Source organism: Nanorana parkeri, unplaced genomic scaffold (genome assembly GCF_000935625.1).
Source record: "Nanorana parkeri isolate BGI_ZX_2015 unplaced genomic scaffold, ASM93562v1 scaffold652, whole genome shotgun sequence".
NCBI classification, from domain to species: domain Eukaryota; kingdom Metazoa; phylum Chordata; class Amphibia; order Anura; family Dicroglossidae; genus Nanorana; species Nanorana parkeri.
The window spans coordinates 135,773-156,677 of NW_017306920.1; the positions used below are offsets into that span (position 1 = coordinate 135,773).

Below are 20,905 nucleotides of genomic sequence, written 5' to 3' on the forward strand. Positions count from 1 at the left end.
ATTGGTCAAAAAAACATGCATACTACGACAGGCTGATCGGCATGTATGTGTAACCGGTACAGCTCAAAAAATAGAGCAAACAGCGCTAGAGGACAGTTATGTGGTATGTGTCTCAGAACGAGATATGGTGTAACAATGGGCTATGGCAGGGCTCAAAATTTCCACTCGCCCCCTTGCAATTTGCGAGTGAAAATTGCGTGGGGGTGAGTGGAAATGAAGCCATTGAGTCAGGCACTCAACTCCAGGGCCTCCTCGGGGCGGCTTCTCTCCTCACCGACATGATGACAACAGCGCTCCCTCGTCCATCCGTCCCGGGGGGGGGTCGCAGGAGGGAGCGCTGCCTGCTGTCAGGATGGCGGAGCGGTGATGGGGAGAGAAGCCGTGCCCGCAGCTGTCAGGATGGCCGATTGTGCTGTGGCTGTATGTGTGTTGTGCTGTGTGCGCGTTGTGCCCTGTGTGTGTTTGTTCGTGTTATGCAGGGCAACTGGTGGCGAGTAACTTTGAAGGCCTGGCTAGTAGCTCAGGACCTGAAATTGAGCTCTGGGCTATGGGATAGCAGATAAGTAGCTTAAACTTCTCCGCTGAGTTCGAAAGTCTTTTCATCCAAAAGGAGGTTAATATGAACGGGTAGACAGTTGTTTCTTTGTAGCCGCGGCGGTGGATATGAAACAAGTTCATAGGATCCAGGTTGCCTCGTCAGGCACTGATAAAGTATGAATAGATACAGTCCTTCCAAATTGGCTAAGGAGTATCACCTGGAGTTTTATCACACATGGAGGGTATTCAACCATAGTGTGTAGATCCACAATTAAAGGTACTCACAGGTGCCGTGATGTTCCAGATCGAATTGGTTCAGGGAGTCAAATCGCTCCACCACTCGTTGCTTTGCAAAGCCGTCGGCAAGCAAACAATTTTCACTTTAGGATATCAAAGGTTTTAGGAGACTTTCTTTTTTTTGTTTAACAACGTCCCAGTTGCTTGTTGTAGTTCGGTCACAGACAGCGCTTTTAGTTTTCATTGACCGGGAGTCCGTTACCTGACATGCAGGTGAGATCGCAGCTTGGCGTCTGCTACCGTGACGCGTTTCGCCCCGCCTTCTTTCCCAGGGCTTCGTCAGATTCAGATTATTTGGACTGGTCTAGAATGTTTGTTTTATTTTTGTTTGCCAGTTTCTAATCCTCCTGTTATTGTCAGTATAACCCAACTGTATCTGAATTCATGAGTCCTTCAATGGACCCCATGAAAAGGATTTTACACGGAGTACAAAAAGCCTAATATATTGCAGCGTACCAATCCTTGGATGTGGTGACTGCATTAGTTTTTTTTTCTTCTTTTTTCAGATTTGTATCTCTTTAATGCCACCTGATGATCCTGCCAGTAACACCATTCATGTTCCTGGCTGGCTACACTCAGTCTGCCACTTTATTGAGGAATCTATGGATCTTACCCAGTCTGGACTTCAGACATATCTGCTTTTGTTCATCCTCATTGCATGGGGGCTGATGGAATTGGTAGTTGAGATAAGATTGCTTTTTTTTCTTCTGGTAAGCTGGCAGGAAGTGACCAGAATACTGGCAAGATCAACCGAAACCTTCTGTACTTTCTGAATAAAGATAACAAACCCAGCCAGCACATGGAAGGACTTGTAAGCTGCAATATGCTTGTTGTTGGGTCTTGTTATCCTTTAAGGCTCTTTCACACTTTTTTGGGGGGGACATTCTATAGTGTGGATGCATCAAAACCGCACAGTATGCATATTTGTGCCTTTTGCCATTCATTTTAATTTGTCTGATTAAAGGCACAAAAAATCACTTCCGGCATTCTTTTTTTTTTTTTTTTTTAAAGCGTGATCTGCAGCACATAGATGTACACTAACCACATATAAATGAATGGGATTTCTTAGAATGAATGGAATTGTGCTTGAAATGCATTTCATGTTACTGCAGGAACGTGCACAAGTGTGAAAGGGCCCATTTTCCCAAAGGGTTAGGCCGGGTTCACACCTGGGCGTTTTTCAAACGCGCATATTACAAACGCCCAGGTGTGAACCCAGCCTAAAGGTGGCAGTGTCTAGAATCAAAGCTGTAGAGGGAGCTGTGCATATCATCCCCTTCAGTGTCACAGGTCGGCTTGAATTGTGGGGAGGAGTGTTTTTCACTCGCCCCATAATTCTCCTTTAATAGTAATGGCTGGAACACTGAATTCTAATGTCACGCATGGTGGTGATGGTGGTAATTGTAGGGGTGTACTTTAAATTTTTGCATGGCCAACCATTGAGACTGAATATACCATGTAGCTGTATGTGTCATTTGGATGTAGGCACTGTTTGAATGAACATCTGTTTCTCTTTTCAAATATGTTAAAAATATAGCAACTATTTCCATGGGGTTACTTTTTTTTTGTGTGTGTTGCCTGGCCAAAAAATTCACCACCTGGTTTTACCTCAGCAAATAGGTGCGAGCCTTCCATTGGATAATTACTGCAGTGTTTTAGTATGTTTCAAGTGGCAACAAGTTATTTAACCCTAACTGATGCAGTGAATAGCTTCTTAAAGAACTGAAAATGTTCTTGCCGTGCTACCCCTGCGCTGCAAAGGTTAAGTGCTCTTTTTTGTCTAGGTTAAAAAAAAAAAAGTTACTCACCCGGACCTCGGAGCCAGCTGGCTGTGACGGCGCTCCCTCCTGCCTGTCCACTCTGCTGCATTGATGGTATGTCCTATACATTGTGTATAGAACATGATGGCTTGCAGGACCTTAGACCGCTGCAGTGAAGGTGGAACGGATCGGGCTAAGAACATCGCGGTGTTCTATCGAAAACTCCAACTCATCGAGATCTCCAACTACCTCACTTCCGGTGCTCAAAGACTCGAGCTCTGTATTGTTGCAGTGCGCATGGCGTTTTCAGAATACTCGTCAAGTTTGCCACTTGCTGAATACTGTTAAAATGCAGCTGTACAGAGCTCCGTCAGTCTTTGTGTTTTGCAGTCTAACGCCGTCTGGTCGAAATCTCCAACTTGCAAGTACCCGGCAGTGAGGTGGTTGGCGCTTTCGCTCGGAGGGTCGGTGAGTATAACGTTATTTTTTAACCAAGACAAAATGAGCACTATAAGGAGAACTATGGGGTCAGGGCTTTTCCCCATAGTTCTCCTAAGGTTAACGGGACGAATCAAACTAGCGTCCTCCAGTCACCCAAAGCTCAGTATACCGCGAGCTACCGCTCGCGGTATACTGAGACACCGCAGCCGGGACGGATCCCGACATTACTAGATGAAACTTGACTATCTAGAGGCAGAGCCAGCTGTAGCCTCCCCTGTCCGTTCCCACAGTCAGCGCTGGAGGGGAGGGGGGGGGGAATCCCTGCAGGGAGCAGTGAGTGACAGTCATGGCTCTCTGCAGGGACAGGATCGAGAAGTGAGCGAGCGACGGTATGTACACTCACGGTACACTCACTCCCTGATCTATTGAGCCGACGTGTGACAGTTTCATTGTCACAGGTCAGCTAGAACTATGAGGTGAGTGAAAATCACTCGCTTAATAGTTCTCCTTTTTAATGCTCGCAGTGGTGGGTGTAGTCAGAGTTCTGCTTTAAACAACCATGTCAGGAGACATCCTGTTGTGGAAAAGATGTAACTTTGTTTCAGAAGAGTCAAATTATTGGCTTGCATTAAGTAAAGAAAACAACTAAGGAGATTGCTGAAACACTAATAAAAGTGGGTTAAGAATGAATTGTCCAATCCATTATTTAAACCTGGAAGGATAGTGCAGAACCCACCATCTGCGAGAAAGAAATGTGGTCGGAAACAAATCTTGAATGATTGGAAATCAAATCATTAAAAAAAATCAGCAGTGGAACTCTCGGCTATGTCTAATAGTCAAAGTAAAAGCATTTCCACACACAATGCGAGAGAACGCAAGGGATTGGGACTAAAAAGCTGTGTTGTAGCCTTAAGGAGAACTATGAGGGGGGCTTTTCACTCACCTCATAGTTCTAGCGACCTGTGACAATGAGACTGTCACAGGTCGGCTCAGTAGATCGGGAGGTGAGCGAACACATACCGGCGTTCGCTCACCTCTCGATCCTGTCACAGCTCTCTGCTGTGACAGGGGGAGGGGCTGGATTCCCCCCGCTCTGATCCGCCAGCGCTGACTGGCAGAACGGACGGGGGAGGGGGCGGGTACAGCTGCCTCTGCCTCTAGATAGGCAGAGCCAGCTGTCAGTCACGCAGCTGGGCGGATCCAGACATAATTCTCGGGATCCGCTTCAGCTGCGGCGTTTTAGTATACCGCAAGCAGTAGCTCGCGGTATACTGAGCTTAGGGTGACGGGAGGACGCTAGTTTGTGTCCTCCCGTTACCCTAAGGAGAACTATGGGGAAAAGACTTAACCCCATAGTTCTCCTTTAAGAAAACCTCATCAGTTAAGCTAATTGGGGGGAAAAAAGACTTCAGTTTGCCAGGGAGCGTAAAGATTGGACTCTGGAGCAATGGAAAGAGGTCATGAGTCCAGATTTACCCTGTACCAGAGTGATGGGCACCTCAGGTAAAGAGAGGAGGATGAAGTGATGCACCTGCCATGTCCAGTGCCTACTGTACAAGCCTGTGGGGGGCAGTGTTATGATCTGGGGTTGCTTCAGTTGGTCAGGTCTAGGTTCAGGAATGTTCTGTCTCCAAAAAATGAGGTCAGCTGCCCACCTGAATATACTGAATGATCAGGTTTTTCCATCAATGGACTTTGTCTTCCCTGATGGCACATTGGACATATTCCAAGATGACAATGCCAGGATTCATCGGGCTCAGATTGTGAAAGAGTGGTTCAGGGAGCATGAGACATCATTGTCACACATGGATTGGCCACCACAGAGTCCAGACCTTAACCCCATTGAGAATCTTTGGGATGTGCTGGAGGAGACTTTACACAGAGGTCCAACCATCCCATCATCACTACAAGATCTTGGTGAGAAATGAATACAACTCTGGAGGGAAATTAATGTTGTGACAATGCATAAGCTTATTGAAACGATGCCACTGCGAATGCGTGCTGTAATTAAAGCTAAAGCCGGTCCAACAAAATATTATTGTCTGTGACTTTTTGGTCAGGCAGTGTATGTATAGTATATGGAGAATAATGCCTTACAGTAATCTTGCGGTTTCATATACTGTGGTGCCACTTGCTGTCTGCAAGTGGTAAATGTTATGTATCCTTTGGTCATATTTACCTATTTAAAGGAAAGAAAAGCCCTTCAAAAAAACTTTAAACGCAGTTTAGTAAAGAAAATAAACATTGTAGGTTATTTATTATTATACAGGATTTGTTTAGCACCAACAGTTTACCCAGCGCTTTACTCTATAAGGAAGACATTACAATACAATTCAAGACAAGATGGTAAGGAGGGCCCTGTGATACATGAGGAGGTAGCTGTGTCTGGATGAATAGGTTCCCTTTAAGGGCTTTGTCCACACCTGTAATTCTTGGAGTGTTGTGCCATACATGCCTTGGCAATCCAACGCACATGAATTGCAGTGCACCCCAATGTACAGTAACTCCCTGCCGTGCATTGTGGTTCACTGCGTCTGAACAATTGTTGCTTGTCTGTATCTTGTCCATTCTGGTCTGTTAGTAGCTCTTTCAAGTGAATGGGCTGTCTTAATGTAATTTGTGTTGATGCGCAACAAAACGCTTTTTACTGCAAAGCACCAGAATGGAGATGTGTAAATGAGCCGCAAGAGTAATGGTGCCTTCAGAAATAAATGTCATATTAGGGATTCACCTATACCAAGTACCGCACTCGGTACAAGTACAGATACTTTTCGAGCTCCAGGACTAGACTAGAGAAAAATTCACAAGTTAGGAGGCAGCTGTCATTTGTAAGGAGCACACGGAGCTCCTGGGATTTGTACATCTCTGTTTTAATGTACGATTTTATTTTTATAAATATATATAAGTGATGCACAGATACCATTTTTCCAAGTGCTGATACTTGTCCAAGTACTCAGATACAAGTACTGATACATTTTTGTTTATTGTCATGTGACAGTTTTTCTAAAACAATACAGACTAATGATTTCAGGAGAGTGGTGGAGCGCCAGAGCCCGGTCCTAGCTGCAACCTTTGCACCTCTGGTAGTTCACCTGAAAATGCCAAGTATCGGCCCTGGTATCTGAACTGGCAGCGGTGCATCTCTAATAAATATGTTGATCATAAAGTGGCGTGTATGCATGCAGGTGTTGTACCTTCTGCTCCCCATATAGCTGTTGAATATGATCTACTTGAAATGTGGGATTGTTTGTCTGTGAGAAAAACACATTTTTCTTTTTTCTTTTCAGTAAAGGAGGTGCAAAGCCAATGGCAGTCACTTTGGGAAAACTTCAGACGTGAGCTTCATTGCCAAATGGTTCGAGAAAGTGGCTTACAATGTACAGAAACAGCCGGCTTTTCTCACTTTAAGGATTTGTTATTTCTTAAACCGCTTCTGATGCCATGGTAAGTGTCTAGGAAGCTTCTTTGTTGGGCTTGTGCATTACTGTAGTGAACAACAAGACCTCTGTTTACTGAAAGATGTATTCAGTTTGGTTATCAGTTGCTACACTCTGCTTGGCTTTTATTAAATAAACTTCCATATATTTGCTTTTTGCTGGAGTTCTAAAATATTTTATATTTTAGGGCAGCAACCAGAAGTGACCCTCCAACTTCTTCTGAAGTCCATGATGATGAGGATGTGATGACAGAAGATGACAATAAAATTTACATAAAGGATGAACCATCACCTAATGTCAAGCCTTTTCATGCAGACACGACGCCTGACACTGCGGATCTCGTCCACACAGATGACGAGCATCAAATTGCTCAAGATAAGCGCAGTCAAAACTTGGTGATTGAATCGGCACAACAAAGCCAGGAATTTGAAGACTCTCATATGGCCTTTGCCAAAAGTCTTGTCCCTTATTTGGCCCAAGTGCCATACAGCCAACAAGCGAGCCTGAGGATGGCTCTGACAAACGTTATCTTTTGTTATATTGAGAATAGTTGTGGCCAGGCCCCCGCAGCCAGCCCAGAACTTCTGCGGCATATCTCGTCCTCTTCATTTCAGCAACCCCCGTAAACATAGAATGCTGAGTCCTTAGATACAAACTATGCACTACGGTTAGGGTTTAGGTGCTTTCAGTACAAGTTGAGATTAAGAAAATGGCATGGCAGATACGTTTCATCGCACATGCCTGTAAGCAGTATTATCAGTTAGATGAAAGTGGCTCTACACTATGCCTACAGAGCAATCCGTTTCCCCTTAAACCTCTTAGAATTAAAAGGAAAAAGGTTCCAGTTCCTTAAAGATTTGTTACTATCCTAATTTAAGCCCTTGCTTTTATTTGTGTGTTCTGCCAATGGTGAGCAGGCACCATGATCCCGGTGCTGTACAGATTACAGGCGTTTAGGCAGCTGCCTCCTTCCTGTTTCTGCTGTTGATTATTCAAAAAAAAAGGGGCACTTTCTAGTTTCAGGTCTGTGAACTCTCACATGGCGTAAGCTGATTACTTGTAGAGACTTTTGTAGCTTTAGGATGACCTACACTGCCAGAGGAAGGAGGCATTATGAGGCAGATCTGATGATGAGCTGTAAGGCTGTAGATTGCAACCCAAACTAGTCCATGGTGCTCATAGTTGAAGTGGCCTTGACACGGTCTAAAATAATGACAATAAAATGTGCATATAGTAGTTGCAAAATGGGGACTGTGTGTACCTCCTATTAGTTAAATTAGGTTAAGAAAAAAAATACCTCCATAAACAGGACCCTATACCCATAGTTGATGCAGAGGAAGGTAGAAAAAAGTCCCTAAAGTGACACTAAATTAAGGAGTTAAAACTTTAAAATACATTCAAGTACCTTAACTCACAAAATTGTATCTTATTTGTGTATCACTCGGCTGTAGATCCTCAAATCATCTCTGAATTGGTGCGGACACGGTCCTTCCTTCTGGAGGGGGCCTACTTTTGTTCCCCATGGTCCCTGTGTGTGTTGTAAAGTATTCACCTCAACTCACCCCAAGCTAAATCCCGGGATGGACTACAATCTCACATTTTAATTAACTTATTTGTATTGGGATTGTAGTCCATCCCGGGAGTGAGCTTGGAATGGTGACTACTTTACAACACACACAGGGACCATGGGGAACAAAAGTAGCCACCCTCCAGAAGGAAGGACAGTGTCAGCACCAATTCAGAGATGATTTGAGGATCTATAGCTGAGTGATGCACAAATAAGATACAATTTTGTTAGTTAAGGTACTTGAATGTATTTTTAAGATTTAACTCCAGCGTTTTATGTCACTTTAAGGCATGGTCCAATTTTCTCGAACGTGGAAAAAAAAATTCCTTTCTGATTTACCATCTGGATCGCCAGGACCTGGTGCTATTGTTTATAATTGTTTAATATCCTTTACTATATGTGCAAAAAAAATGTGTCCAGCTTTTTTAAACAATCAACCAAGTTGGCTGGAACTAGTTCCCAAGGGAGCATATTCCACATTTTTACAGCTCTTACTGTGAAAAAGCCTCTCTGTAAGTTGAGGGTAAACCTCCTTTCCTCCAGACACAGAGAGTACCCCCTTGTCCTTTGCAATGACCTTAAAGTGAATAACATTGCGCCATCCTTTATGTGAGCTGGTGCCCAAAGCTGAATTTCATATTTCATTTTGCATCATTAGTAAGACCTCATATTCCCGATGAGGTCTTACTTATGCTTCCTTACAAGATCAAGAATTTCTTTGCATCCCCTAGGGATCCCTTAAACCCCTGTACACTGTGTTTGCAAACGGTTCAAGTATTCAGACTTAACTCATGCTTAATGGTTGTTGACTTTAACTCGTTTTAACGAATACTCACTGCCAGGAACAAATTATCTGCCGCATGGGTCATTTATACAGGGTGCTAACGTCTGTGTGTGAATTGAAAAATGTAGGTCAGCCATATTTACCATGGTTAGGCTCATGGATAAGCAGTATTTTGTAGTGTAAATAACAAAGGCCTTCTCGTGATGTTTCCTTTTGTCTTTATAGTCTGAAAATAAAGATGTGCAGTTTCTTTTATTAAACATTTGACTGACTGACTTGTGTGAAATGTTTTTTCCACTTGAGTAAAAATCCATTTTATTTTTCTTAGCCAAACTTACCTTTTAAAATATGGGTCTGCCTTTAAACAACTGTAAGGCCATAAGCAGGGTGAGGAAAGGTGTTCTAATCTGCCTAAAGCTGGCCATACAGCTTATCTGCAGATTTTCTGTGGTCAGATGGAAAAAATGCAACAGATTCCTCCATCTACCCTAAACTGTGTGGATGGAGGAATCTCCCACTGGGCCAAGCTTCAGCATCTTGCTAGTCGGCCCCACGGGCTCTCAAAGTACCTGAACAATCTGATTGAATGCAGGCATCTGAATGGATTGTGGGAGGGCCCAGGATGCGCTGAGGGAATTCGCTGATTTACAGACTGAGACCGGTTGCGAAATCTTCTCCCAACCCCATTCGCTTGTCATGAACGTGTGCGGAGAAGACCATGTGGCCGCTTTACACACAGTCCTCCAGATAATTGTAAGGTGTATGGGCACCTTTTAGGCACCCAGACCAAGTAGGAATATCTGCTCCACCCATAATGAGCAACTGCAGTGTACTCTTACACCTGGTTAGCCAGGCCTCGAGGATCGCCAGCGGGGCTCCCATGGACCTGCACCATTTAGGAAAAGGCTCACAGGGACTTCGCCAACTGAAGGAGGTAGAAGAAGAAGGCGGACAGCGAGGACTTTATCCCTGCTAGGTAGGCACACTGCTCTAAACCTGACATTTAAGAGGGGAAAAAAAGAACTCCTCCACCAGAAGGAACGCAGACTGCCCAGCCAGCTTTAACATCGACCGAACCTCGGTGAAGAACGTAGAAGACAATCTGATATTCTTTAAGCGGTCTAAGATCTCAGATTTACTAAGATCCTCCGAAACTGCTGCTTCAGCGCTGTCCACTCCGGGGGCGCCAGCTCTAGAAGGGCCCGGACTAGCCCCCTGAGCTGGATCTACAGTAGGCTGGTTTAAGGACTGACCCTATGCAGAAGAAACATTTCTTGAGGGTATCCTGAAAGACTTTCTGCAGTATCTGAACGACGAGTGTCTTTCTTACAGAATGGTGTTTGCTAACCCTTTCAGCTTCATCTTATGCCTGGCCCAGTGGGAGATTCCTCCGTCCACACAGTTTAGCATAGATGGAGGAATCTGTTGCACTTTTTCCATCTGACAATAGAAAATCTGCCGATTTTAATCTATAGGTGTATGGCCAGCTTTAGGCTACCGCCCACCGTAACAAGGGGAACCATGTGGCTCCTCTTGATCAAGTAACCAACAATCTGGCAGTTTGACAACTCTGCAAATGTCAATGCCCCGTTGTACGTCTGAATGAAGACTGCTGACATCGGCAGCCCAAGTGCTGGGCTGCTGCATTTGGGGGTTCCATGGGATCTACCTATAACTGACTGTTGAGTTAAAACTAATTCCAACACCTCTACCTTTTGGAAATACACCAGCATAAGCTGATATATATGATTGTGTTTCTTATGTAATTATGTCTTTTGAGCTGTAGATGGTGCTGTAGTGCAATGTTAGTCTCTATGCTTATCCATGTTTATCTATGATATGTACAGGAAGTTCTCGCTATACATTTTCCTTCTACAATGCTGTATTCTGATATAATGTCCTGCTAAGCAAGTAAAACTTCACCATTCCTCAAGATCTTCTAATTATTTAAAGTAGACCTTACATTTTGAGATTAGGTCTTTTAAAAGACTTGCTATGCTGTATTATTGCATTTTTCATTTGTATTTTGCCATCCTTTCTGAGCTCATTCTCCAATGGGATCTGTGGCACCCTTGCAAACGTAGTGATAAAAGTGGAGAAAATGGAGTGATGCTGCGACTACCTGCAACTTGTAAAATCTCTCTGTGCTGTGTCTAGTGCCTCCGTTACTTGCTGCTTTGTTTAAAACTTAACTTCCAGAATGTGACACCTGAATCTCTGTTGCATCACTTGCTTTTATTGGGATGCGTTTGCTCACCCATAGGTTCAGACCCTCAATCCTTTCCTTGAGCAGTCTGCAATTTTGAATTCCTAAATTGTGATACTCCTTACAATACAGTTAAAATTACGGACACACCGATACCAGTTTTTCAGTATCAAGTATGAGTACCGATATTTTGTTTATTTTTTTTTTCTCCAGTACTTGCCGATACCGAGTACCGTTGCATTGTGCCCCTATTATCAGGAAGCCGGGAGGTGGGTCATTATGTGCCGCCCGGCTTCCTGATTGGCTAGGGAGCCGGCTTCACGTGTTGCTAAGCAGCCTGGCTTCCTAACCAATCATGAAGTCAAGCGGCATGTAATGGCCACGATTTAATGATTGGAAAGGAACCTGGCTCCATGCTTCCTCGGCAACGGCCGGTCAGAGGGAGAAGTTCCGGTATCGAAGGCAAGTATCAGAGCATTTGGGCAAGTACGAGTACTCGCCCAAATACTCTGTATCCTCACCGATACTAGTATTGGTGCATCCGTAGTTAAAGGGACATTAAACCCTCAGATTTTTTTTAACATAAACCAATACTGTAATGTGTGTGCCTTACTGTAATCCATGGTTGTTTCCCTTCTGTTTGCTGCTCTTCCTTTTAAATTTGTATCTCTTCTCATGCTGGGTGAGAACTTCCCTTTGCAGCTGACTGCCTCTTCCTGTAGTGGTGGCTCAGGTTGCAAACCAACACACAGACACCATGTATCCATTCCAGAGACAAGGCAGTCTGTTGCAAAATAGAAGTTCTGTCCAGCATGAGAAGAGAGAATGATTTAAAAGGAAGAGCAGCAAAGAGAAGGGAAACAGCCATGGATTACAGTATTGGTTTATGTTAAAAAATCTGAGGGTTTAATGTCACTTTAAGTGTGACTTATTGTCAAAGTCTGACATCACGGTGGCCGCAACTTAAAAGGTGAAGTTGGGCCTCAAGAAAAATTCAAGTGGAACTGAACTAAAAAACTGAAGATTTAATATGTTAGGGAACATGTAGAAATGTTAATGCCTAAGCAGTAGCACAATAAAAATTACCTTTTTATCTGGAATTTCTTCTGAAAAATAGGAATGTACTTGCACGTAAAGGTGCCCAGGAACTTCTGGGTCTGCAGAGCCTTTGGAGATTTGGATTGAGATTTGGTGATGTTACCACGGATATGTTCATTGTTCTCTTTGCTAGAGGCTCTGACAGGACTAGGCAAAGCCCTGCATCTATCAAGATGTCTGCATACGCACACAGACACAATGTAGGACTAGGCTTTTTAAGTCAGTAATGGGGAAAGTTCAGCTGCAGAGAAACCACAGATAATGGTGACTAGTCCTTTGCCCTCTCTCTGCTTTTATGGGCACAGCTTCCAGGCTTTAGTCCTTTTATTAAACGCTTGGCCTCTTCCCAATCCTACAGAAAAAGCAGCTTTTGGTGCCCGTTACTGCTTGTCATGTGGTATCCGCTGTGGAAGCTTAAGAGCTTCACGAGTAGTCCTCCCTGAACTGCCGTCCTCTCTTTATTCCTATATAATGTGGCCAGCTGCTACCATTTGACCAACTGCCATGGAAACCTGGAGCAGCTTTTTCTGCATGATAGGGATTGCTGATCAGGATGGGGGGTTAATTTCGCTGCAAGTTTGCTTTGAAGGAAATGCTAGCTTCCTGTCTGTGACCTATTTAAAGAGAACCAGCCTTAATTGGCTTATGCAAACAGTGGTAAAGTGAAGGATTTTTTAATTTACCACTTTGCTTAGCTTTATTTACTTTGCGTGGGGAAGACACTTAATTTGCGCCATGAGGTTAGGGGTCAGTTGCTGCTCTGTCAGCTGCCTGACCTCACACCCAGTTTGCCCTCCCTTTTTTTTTTTTTTATGTAGGTAGAGGCAGTTTACAAGGCCGTAGCTGTAAGACTTGGGTAAACGTTGACACTTTTACGACAAGCTGGAGTATCAGGTGCACAGAAATTAAATAGAAATTACAGGCAAATATAAGCACTGATTCACACCTAGGCGTCACTGATGTTGTGCGTTTGTACGCGCATTTTGCAGCATGTGGTTATTTGCGCGTTGTGCACATTTGTATGCACGTTTTGATTGGCAGCTCATAAACCATTGTGGGCACTAAAATTTGCAACATGCTGCGTTTTTGGGCATTTCCAACTATGTCTATGGCAAGGAATATCGCTTTTAACTGCCCAAAGAAGCTCCTGTACCTTTTCAGGCGTCTGTCGTTTTTCTGCCCAGGTGTCAACCAGGGCAATTGAAAATCATTGGATTTCTTGTGTTGGGCAGTTAAGTGCTTTTCGAACTGCTCAAAAACTCATAGGTGTGAACCAGGGCTAAACCTTCCATAAATAAGACCACACCGTACACTAATTAAAAGTAAACCTTCAAAACCTACCCTTAGCTCTGTGATGCTGCCTATCGCGGTTATATTGACAGAGGTGTCATAGGGCACACATAAAACATAGACTCTTGTGTAGTAAAAGCAATTTTATTTGTTTGACTTGTGTAATGCATTCCTAGTTTTGTGTTATTTGTATCAAACTTTTCAAACACTAATTTCTCTTTTTAACATTTCTAGTGGATGCCGTTGTACCTGAACAAGAGAACCATCAAACAAACAACAATGACACGGACATACAACTTGTGGAAATAGACCAGACTGATAACATGGCACTGACGACAGAGGAAAAGGAGTACAAAGACTACATCAAATCGTTGTTCGAGACTGTGTTGCTTATGGGCAAGCAGAATGTATCATTGGAGGGTCGAAATTGTAAAACTCCCGAAGGGATTTATAGCCCAGACAACTTCCAAGCTCTTCTTGAGTACCGTATAAATTCTGGGGATGATGTACTCAGAAGACGATTCGAAATGCTTGCTGTGAACCAGGAATATTGTTCTCGGCTCCAACAAGAACAAATCTTGGAAGTATGCGAGAGCTGCATAAGGGAAGAAGTTCTCCATGAAGTATGGAACTCCCAGTTCTTTTCCATATTGTGTGAAGATGCTGTTGATTTAGCAGGAGAGGAACACATTCCCGTTTTCATAAGGCATATTGACAACACGTACAACCTACGAGAAGAATTTATTGGGTTTCTCCCTTGCGTTGCAGATGCTGAAGAATTGGCCATCAATTTCCTTCTAACTCTTACAGAGAAGTGGGGCTTGAATATGGAATTCTGTCGCGGGCTTTCTTGCAATGCTTCCCGCAAATTTTCAGCTAAAATGAAAGTTGTGACATCACGGTTGCTACAGAAGTACCCACAAACCACTTATACTCTTAGTTCTTCTTGTGCCTTGAACTTGTGGCTTTCCAAATCTACCCCCGTCTCTGGAGTTTCTGTAGTACTGGGCATTCTTAAAGATATTTGTCTATTTTTTAAAAGCTCTCCTCAACTGCAGGAAGAACTGGAAGGTACTATAACGTCACTTTTTCGGGACAATGTAGAGAAGGGTTCTGAACTCGTAGAAGTCTTAAAATCAGACTGGGCAAGCAGACATGATGCGTTTGAGATTATAGTGACACTCCTTCATTCGCTGATTGTCTGCTTGGACAAAGTAGCTTGTGATGACGGCTGTAGATGGGATGCCAAGATCAGCAGCCATGCATTTATCCTCTCAAGTGCCTTGACTGATTTCGATTTTGTGGCTACTGTCGTGATTTTGAAAAATGCCCTCTCTTTCACTCGAGCTTTCGGCAAGAACTTGCAAAGCTCTACCTCCGATGTTTTCTCTGCCGCCAACAGCTTAACAGCAGTGTTGCACGCTTTGAACGAGGTGATGGACAACATCGAAGTTTACCATGAGTTCTGGTTTGAGGAGGCCACCAATCTGGCTGGTAAACTACATATCCCAGTAAAACTCCCGGGCCAATTTCGGGAATGCAACACTGCCAACTTGCACCATGATCTGACTTCTGAAAACTTTTACAAAGACGCCCTAAGCATACCTACTATCCAACACATCATTCAGGGGCTGAAGGACATTTTTTCAGAACAACATATAAAGGCTCTTAAATGTCTATCGTTGGTTCCTTTTGTGATGGGCCAGCTGAAATTCGGCACCAGCGAAGAACACAACGCTGATAAATACAAAAGTGACCTTCCCAACCCAGACACCCTTTCCGCGGAGCTTCACTGTTGGCGAGTCAAATGGAAACACCGGGGCAAAGACGTTGAACTTCCTACCACCATCTTTGACTCCCTTCAGCTGCCTGATATCAAGTTTTTCCCAAATGTTCAGGCCCTCCTCAAAGTCTTAAGCGTTCTTCCCATCGTCACAATGGAAAGTAAGTGTGAGATGAGCAGGAAACGTTTGAGTTTCTACGTAGAGAAAACGCCGAAAGAACAACGTTCAAGCCACATGGCGTTTCTAAACGTAAATTATGACACAAAACATGACTTAGATTTAATGGTGGATACTTATATGAAGGCAGTAGAGAGTAAAGACAAGCTCGATTCCATCCCACAGGACACGGATATTACAGAAGTTTGATGTCAAAGGACTTGTGTTTTTGTACTTTTTGTTTCTTTGTTAATAATCTGATTTTAAAGTGAATCTTTTGAGCTTAAACATCTGGTTTCTGATGCCCTTTTTTTTTTTTTGCTAAGATGCCAGCGCCAGGACAGTCTTCCTGGTTCTGGATTCACTTCTTAGAAGGAACTAGGGTGTAGGACAGGAGGTTGTGATTCAGATTTCACTGGTTACACATTTATTCCAAATAATAACACTGAGGGTTAAAGCCAGGGCCAGAATGATGGGCCCTTAGTCAGCAATTTTAAATGCAAGCTAGCAGTGGCAGGTTCCATAGACCTTGTCTTTAAAGAGATGCTGTCATTTGACCATTCAGGGCAAAGAGAAAGTGCCTCCTGATACCATCTCCCAGCAATGAATACTTATCGCACCAAGCTCCCTCACCTGCTCTAATGGAGCAATGTTGTTGTGACGGGACCACCTGATACCCCGACTGGGTACCTCCGTCAGAAATCATCTTCCTCCACTCCTGGAACCAGAAAATCACAATTATAGCCCCGAAACCTTCCCCTAATAACTAAGCAGGACTAGTCTCTTGGGGTAAAAACAAGGAACGGAACTTTTTCATGGAGGCATCCATCACAGCCGTCACATGGGGGGGCAATAATGTCATCCACCCATGTAAGGAAATGACTTGGAAGTGGCCTCAACAAGCTTGCTTGCTGTGGGGAGGGGAGGGGGTGAAGGATCGGGGTGCTATCAGGAGGCACTGTTACTTTCCTGAATGGGCAGGTGACAGCGTCTCTCTAATTCAAGGCTGGTATAAAAATGAACTTTATTAACATATCAGGAACCCCAATGCACTTGCAGATATTGCTAACTTTTAAAGGGAACTGGTCAAATTGGCCTAAGCTGTCACCCAGTGCTTTTGCCCCATTTCTGAAGGCAGTGCTGCTTTCCAGGCTGGTCATGGGGCTTCCTGGAGCCAGAGCTGCTACTTTGGAGTTGGACTGTAACCACCTTTAACACAGTTTGGAAGTTTTGACTATGACAGGTATTAACCATCTGACCAGTTTCTGTTTTAGCCTTTCCTTATTCGTGGAGAAGCCCAAACCCAGAATAAGCATTGTATGTACATTACCTAACTTGTGAGAGTTTTGTTACCACCCTCTTCCTCTGGGCCTGCCCATAATTTCCAGTGCACTTTGGTCTTTAGAGAGCACATGGTAGAGACCGGTGCTAAACGGCACATTTAAAAGTTGTTACATGTTTACCCACTTTTTCTTCCCTCTGATTTTCAACAGTTTAGCAGAATCTTTAAATATAGCTCTAGTTTTGTTTAAGCTGATAAAACAATTTATAATTGCCTTTTTGAGTCATGTTATTAAAAAAAAGTACTTTTTCAAGCTTCTGTCATCTATAATCGTAGACAATTGGAACAAAATGCATATCAACTCATCTGGTGGGATGGCATGTGAGCTAATGATGCTGTGTGAGTCCTGGCAGCAAGGGGAAGGGATAGGAAGGGGTAGTTTGAGTGTGGTGATTCTGCATGGACCAGTGAGGAGGCAGGTGAAACCGGAAGCTCACTCTAGCTAGCCAAGTGCTAAGGCAAGGGTATTTGGGTTGACCACTTTATGCTCATTATGTGCTGTCTTGGCATGTGTAGTAAAGTACATTTAAAGTGTTATTAAACTCTCACGTCTTTTAACATATATATCTACTGCTAGTAAGCAGATATATGCACAAACATAAAAAAACTAAACTTTTGAAAGAGGTTTAAACTTACCTGTGTTGTCGCCGCACGCTCCCGTCCGAACATCTGAAGAGTCTCGGGCGGCTGCAAAGGATCTTGGGGCGGGCGCATGCACACTTCAGATGTTTGGCCGGGAGACGAGGAGAGATACAAAGTAAGTCTATGGAGCAGCGTGCACCCGCACAGACTCCGTGGGACATGAGAGAAGAGGAGGGCAGAGGAGTCAGCTCTGGATCGGAGACCCGCACCTGCGCTCGAGGGACAGTTAAAAAGGACAGTAAAGAAGAAGATCGGATTAAGAGACACCGTTTAAGGTAAGTCCTTATAGCACGATTGGGAAGGGGAAAAAAAAAACTGACTTTAATGTGAAAGAAATATAAAGACCGCCATCGCTTACCTTCTGAAAATACTACTTGCTTGGCTGTTACGCTGTCTCGGTGGCTTCAGTATGCAAATTAGGCACAACAGAGTACATTCCTATCTGCATATTTAGTGTTGGTCGATGGTTAAAAGTAGTGAAGCAAGAGGGCCAGCATAATAAACAGGTGTAGCATTTTTTGGGGAGGCAATGACTTATTTTCTTTACTGCCAAAATGAACATGGGAGAGTAGAAGTCTGTGTAAAGGGTAGAATTTCTGAAGAGAAATGGGGATTTTGGCTCCAGAACCTAATAACATACACACTGCGTGGCATAAAAAACCCCCACCTCCCTGGATTTTGGGCATTGTTATGATCTGGGGTTGCTTCAGTCTGTGAAGTCTAGGTTCAGCGACGTTATGTGTCCAAACAAAAAAGGTCAGCTTCCGACCTGAATATACTCAAAATGTTGATTAAATTCTAACAAAAAGTTCCCAAGTTCTATAAATGTCTTCCTGGAATAGCAGAGAAGGTGTCATAACCGAGAAGCTGTATATAAGCACTTTCTGTCTCCTGAAAAGAGCCATATGAAACTTTGATCTGGTCCTGTTGCCTGCCGTCAGTGACTTTGGATGCCTTCGGTAGCCTGACCCTATGATTGCGAAGCATCCCCTGCTACCGTTTGTTGGTACTCAAGGCTTTGCCTCTGACCTTGACTTCTACGTTGCTTACTGCACTGATTTCAGACACGGAAAGGAGCACACACTAATCGGTTGGGAACCACTTTCATTTTGTCCCCAGGCAGTGGTGACAGCTGTAGCCTAGAATCATGCTGCCATCGAATTTTGGAATCTATCCTCTAACTCGAATGGGCTCCATCGGGTGTAGCGGGGTCCTCTGAGCTCTTGCCTGGGGTTTTACCACAGTCGTGCAGGACTTTATGACTGATTGCAGAGGCTGCAAGTACGCCACCACACCCTCTTCTGCAGGTATTCTATCTGATTTACCTAAATTGAACAATAATAAAGAGAACAGAGGAGCGCTACTACCCGTATTGTGTTGGTAATCAGTTTGGGAAACAAACAAATGGACTCACTCACTGTTGGAGGTCTCTCTCAATGAAGAAACGAAAAGATGTTCACCCCGTCTGTAAGAAGAAGTTCTTTTCTTTCTCTGTAGGTGGAATCCTCAGTGCAATCCTCCCAGCTGAGTCCGCCTCGTATCAAGACACACTGAGGATTCCACCTTTTTTTGACAGTCATAAGGATTACCCCCTGCTCAACATCGTACCACCTTTCTACAGAGCTCCTTCCCCCACACAGCCATGACCATCATTCTATTCCCCATCCAAGATGATATGGTTCAGCCATCATCCTACAGAGAATGAAAAGAAGTTCTTCATACAGACGCGGTGAAAATCTTTTTGTTTCTTCATTGAGAGAGACCTCCAACAGTGAGTGAGTCCATTTATTTGTTCTTGTTTCCCAAACGTATTACTAACACAATTCGGGTAGTAGCGCTCCTCTGTTCTCTATATTATTGTTAATTTTGCATACGGGGTTCCTCCCCCTTTTTAAAGGAGACAGCACACCTAGTATCATCATCAACCATTCCATCAATAGTAGTGCACTTAACACATCATTGTCTTGTATCTGATTTACCTGTGGCCTAAGTGGCGTCTGCTAAAACCCTATCTGACTCTGAATTGCTCAAATCAGTATCTGATGAGGTTTTTCCTGAGGAATCACAGTTCTCTGCTATGACACCTAAATGAAAAGATGGTTTGGACTCTTATTGATTTGGTGCACACCCCTCTGAATCTGGAAGATCAACCTTTTCCTAGTGCAGTGTCCAGTCTTGGGTCTTATAGAACAATTAAAGTTGGGAAGACCTTCACTTTGCACCTGCTTTTCCAGGTGTTTCTGTACAAATACTGTCAACTCTGTTATGGACTATTTGCGGACTCTGCACTTACGAACTGTGTTCCACTTTTGGTGAACACGTTATTTTAAAAAATGGTCTGTTTCTTATAGTTCTGGGCATTTTTCACCTTTATGATGCAACTATCTTATTGGTGGATAATGCCCCAGTATTCAGAGACCCCCACTAATAAGCAGTCGGAAACCCTTTCAAAAACTTGTTTTACTTTAGGGGGTTCTTTTTTACATCCAGTTCTGGCTGTAATTTAGGGTTTGCCAAACCGGGTCTGATTGATCCAAAGCCCTAAGGGGGATTTGTCCACTGCTGTTGTTGACCCCCTGTTCTAAGTAATTTCCATCTTTCTTTGCTTAGAAACGTCCGTTTCACTTTGGCGCACTCTAAGCTTCTGATTTGAGACCTCCTACGCTTGGCTTCCCATCCACCCCCATGCACTGGCACAACATGGCTTTCAAATCCACTGACAAGTCCTCCTATGCATGAAAATGTGCCTCCAATTTCCAGAGTTGTGCTCCCTGCCTCATGCCTAGTTTTCAATGTCAAACCTCCCAGTGTCCCCTCAGTGACTTTACAATCTTCATCAGGCACTCTCCAGACTTCTAGACCAGGTAGTCATAGCCCCAGCCCCTGCTGCAAAATGGTTTCAGGATTTTCACACTAGTCTGTTCCAAAACCTGCCCCATCTTGGACCTCAAGGCACTGAATGTTTTCATTTGCCCCCACAAATTCAGAATAACCTGAATCTGTCAACGCTTCCTTTCTGGGGGAACTTCCTCGCTTTGGTGGACATAAAAGATGCCTACTTACATGTGCCCATCTTTCCAGCTCACCAATGATTTTTGTATTGTAACTGTAGGGCCACTGCACTACCACTATGTTGCTCTTTCATTTGGCCTGATATCTGAACCTCCAGTGTTTACCAAGGTGAATGCTACAGTGTTAGCTCTGTTGTGCTCTCTGGGTTTTCCAGTTGTGACATTGCAGAGGTTTGGGTGGATCTAGAACCTACAAAATTTACGGAATGTTTCTTCCAAAGATGAGTCTTAAGTCCTTATCTTTACATTCTGAAGCAGTCTGACCCTTCACTTCTGCATGAGGTTCTTGGAGCTGATGGTTGCGTCTTTTGATGCATTTCCCTTTGCCCAATACCACTCTAGATATTTGCTATACAACATTCTGTCATTATGGGACAAAGTGGTGTCGTCTGTTCAGATTTGGATGAATTTCTTTGAGGGCCAGCTGACTCTGATCCAGTCAAACAATGCCATGGTAGTGTCATCCATCATTCATTAGGGGGGGGGGGGGAAG

The 20,905-nt window shown here is 43.8% G+C and overlaps 1 protein-coding gene across 1 annotated transcript in view; it reads left to right on the plus strand.

Annotated features, from left to right (window-relative positions):
• The window catches only part of THAP12 (THAP domain containing 12), a 31,139-nt gene extending 15,563 nt beyond the window's left edge, over window positions 1-15,576 (plus strand). The window contains exon 5 of the mRNA XM_018563313.1: window positions 13,652-15,576. Within this exon, the coding sequence (XP_018418815.1) occupies window positions 13,652-15,567 (1,916 nt within the window). The 3' untranslated portion in view covers window positions 15,568-15,576. The remainder of the gene's footprint in view (window positions 1-13,651) is intronic.
• Window positions 15,577-20,905: the final 5,329 nt, after the last annotated feature.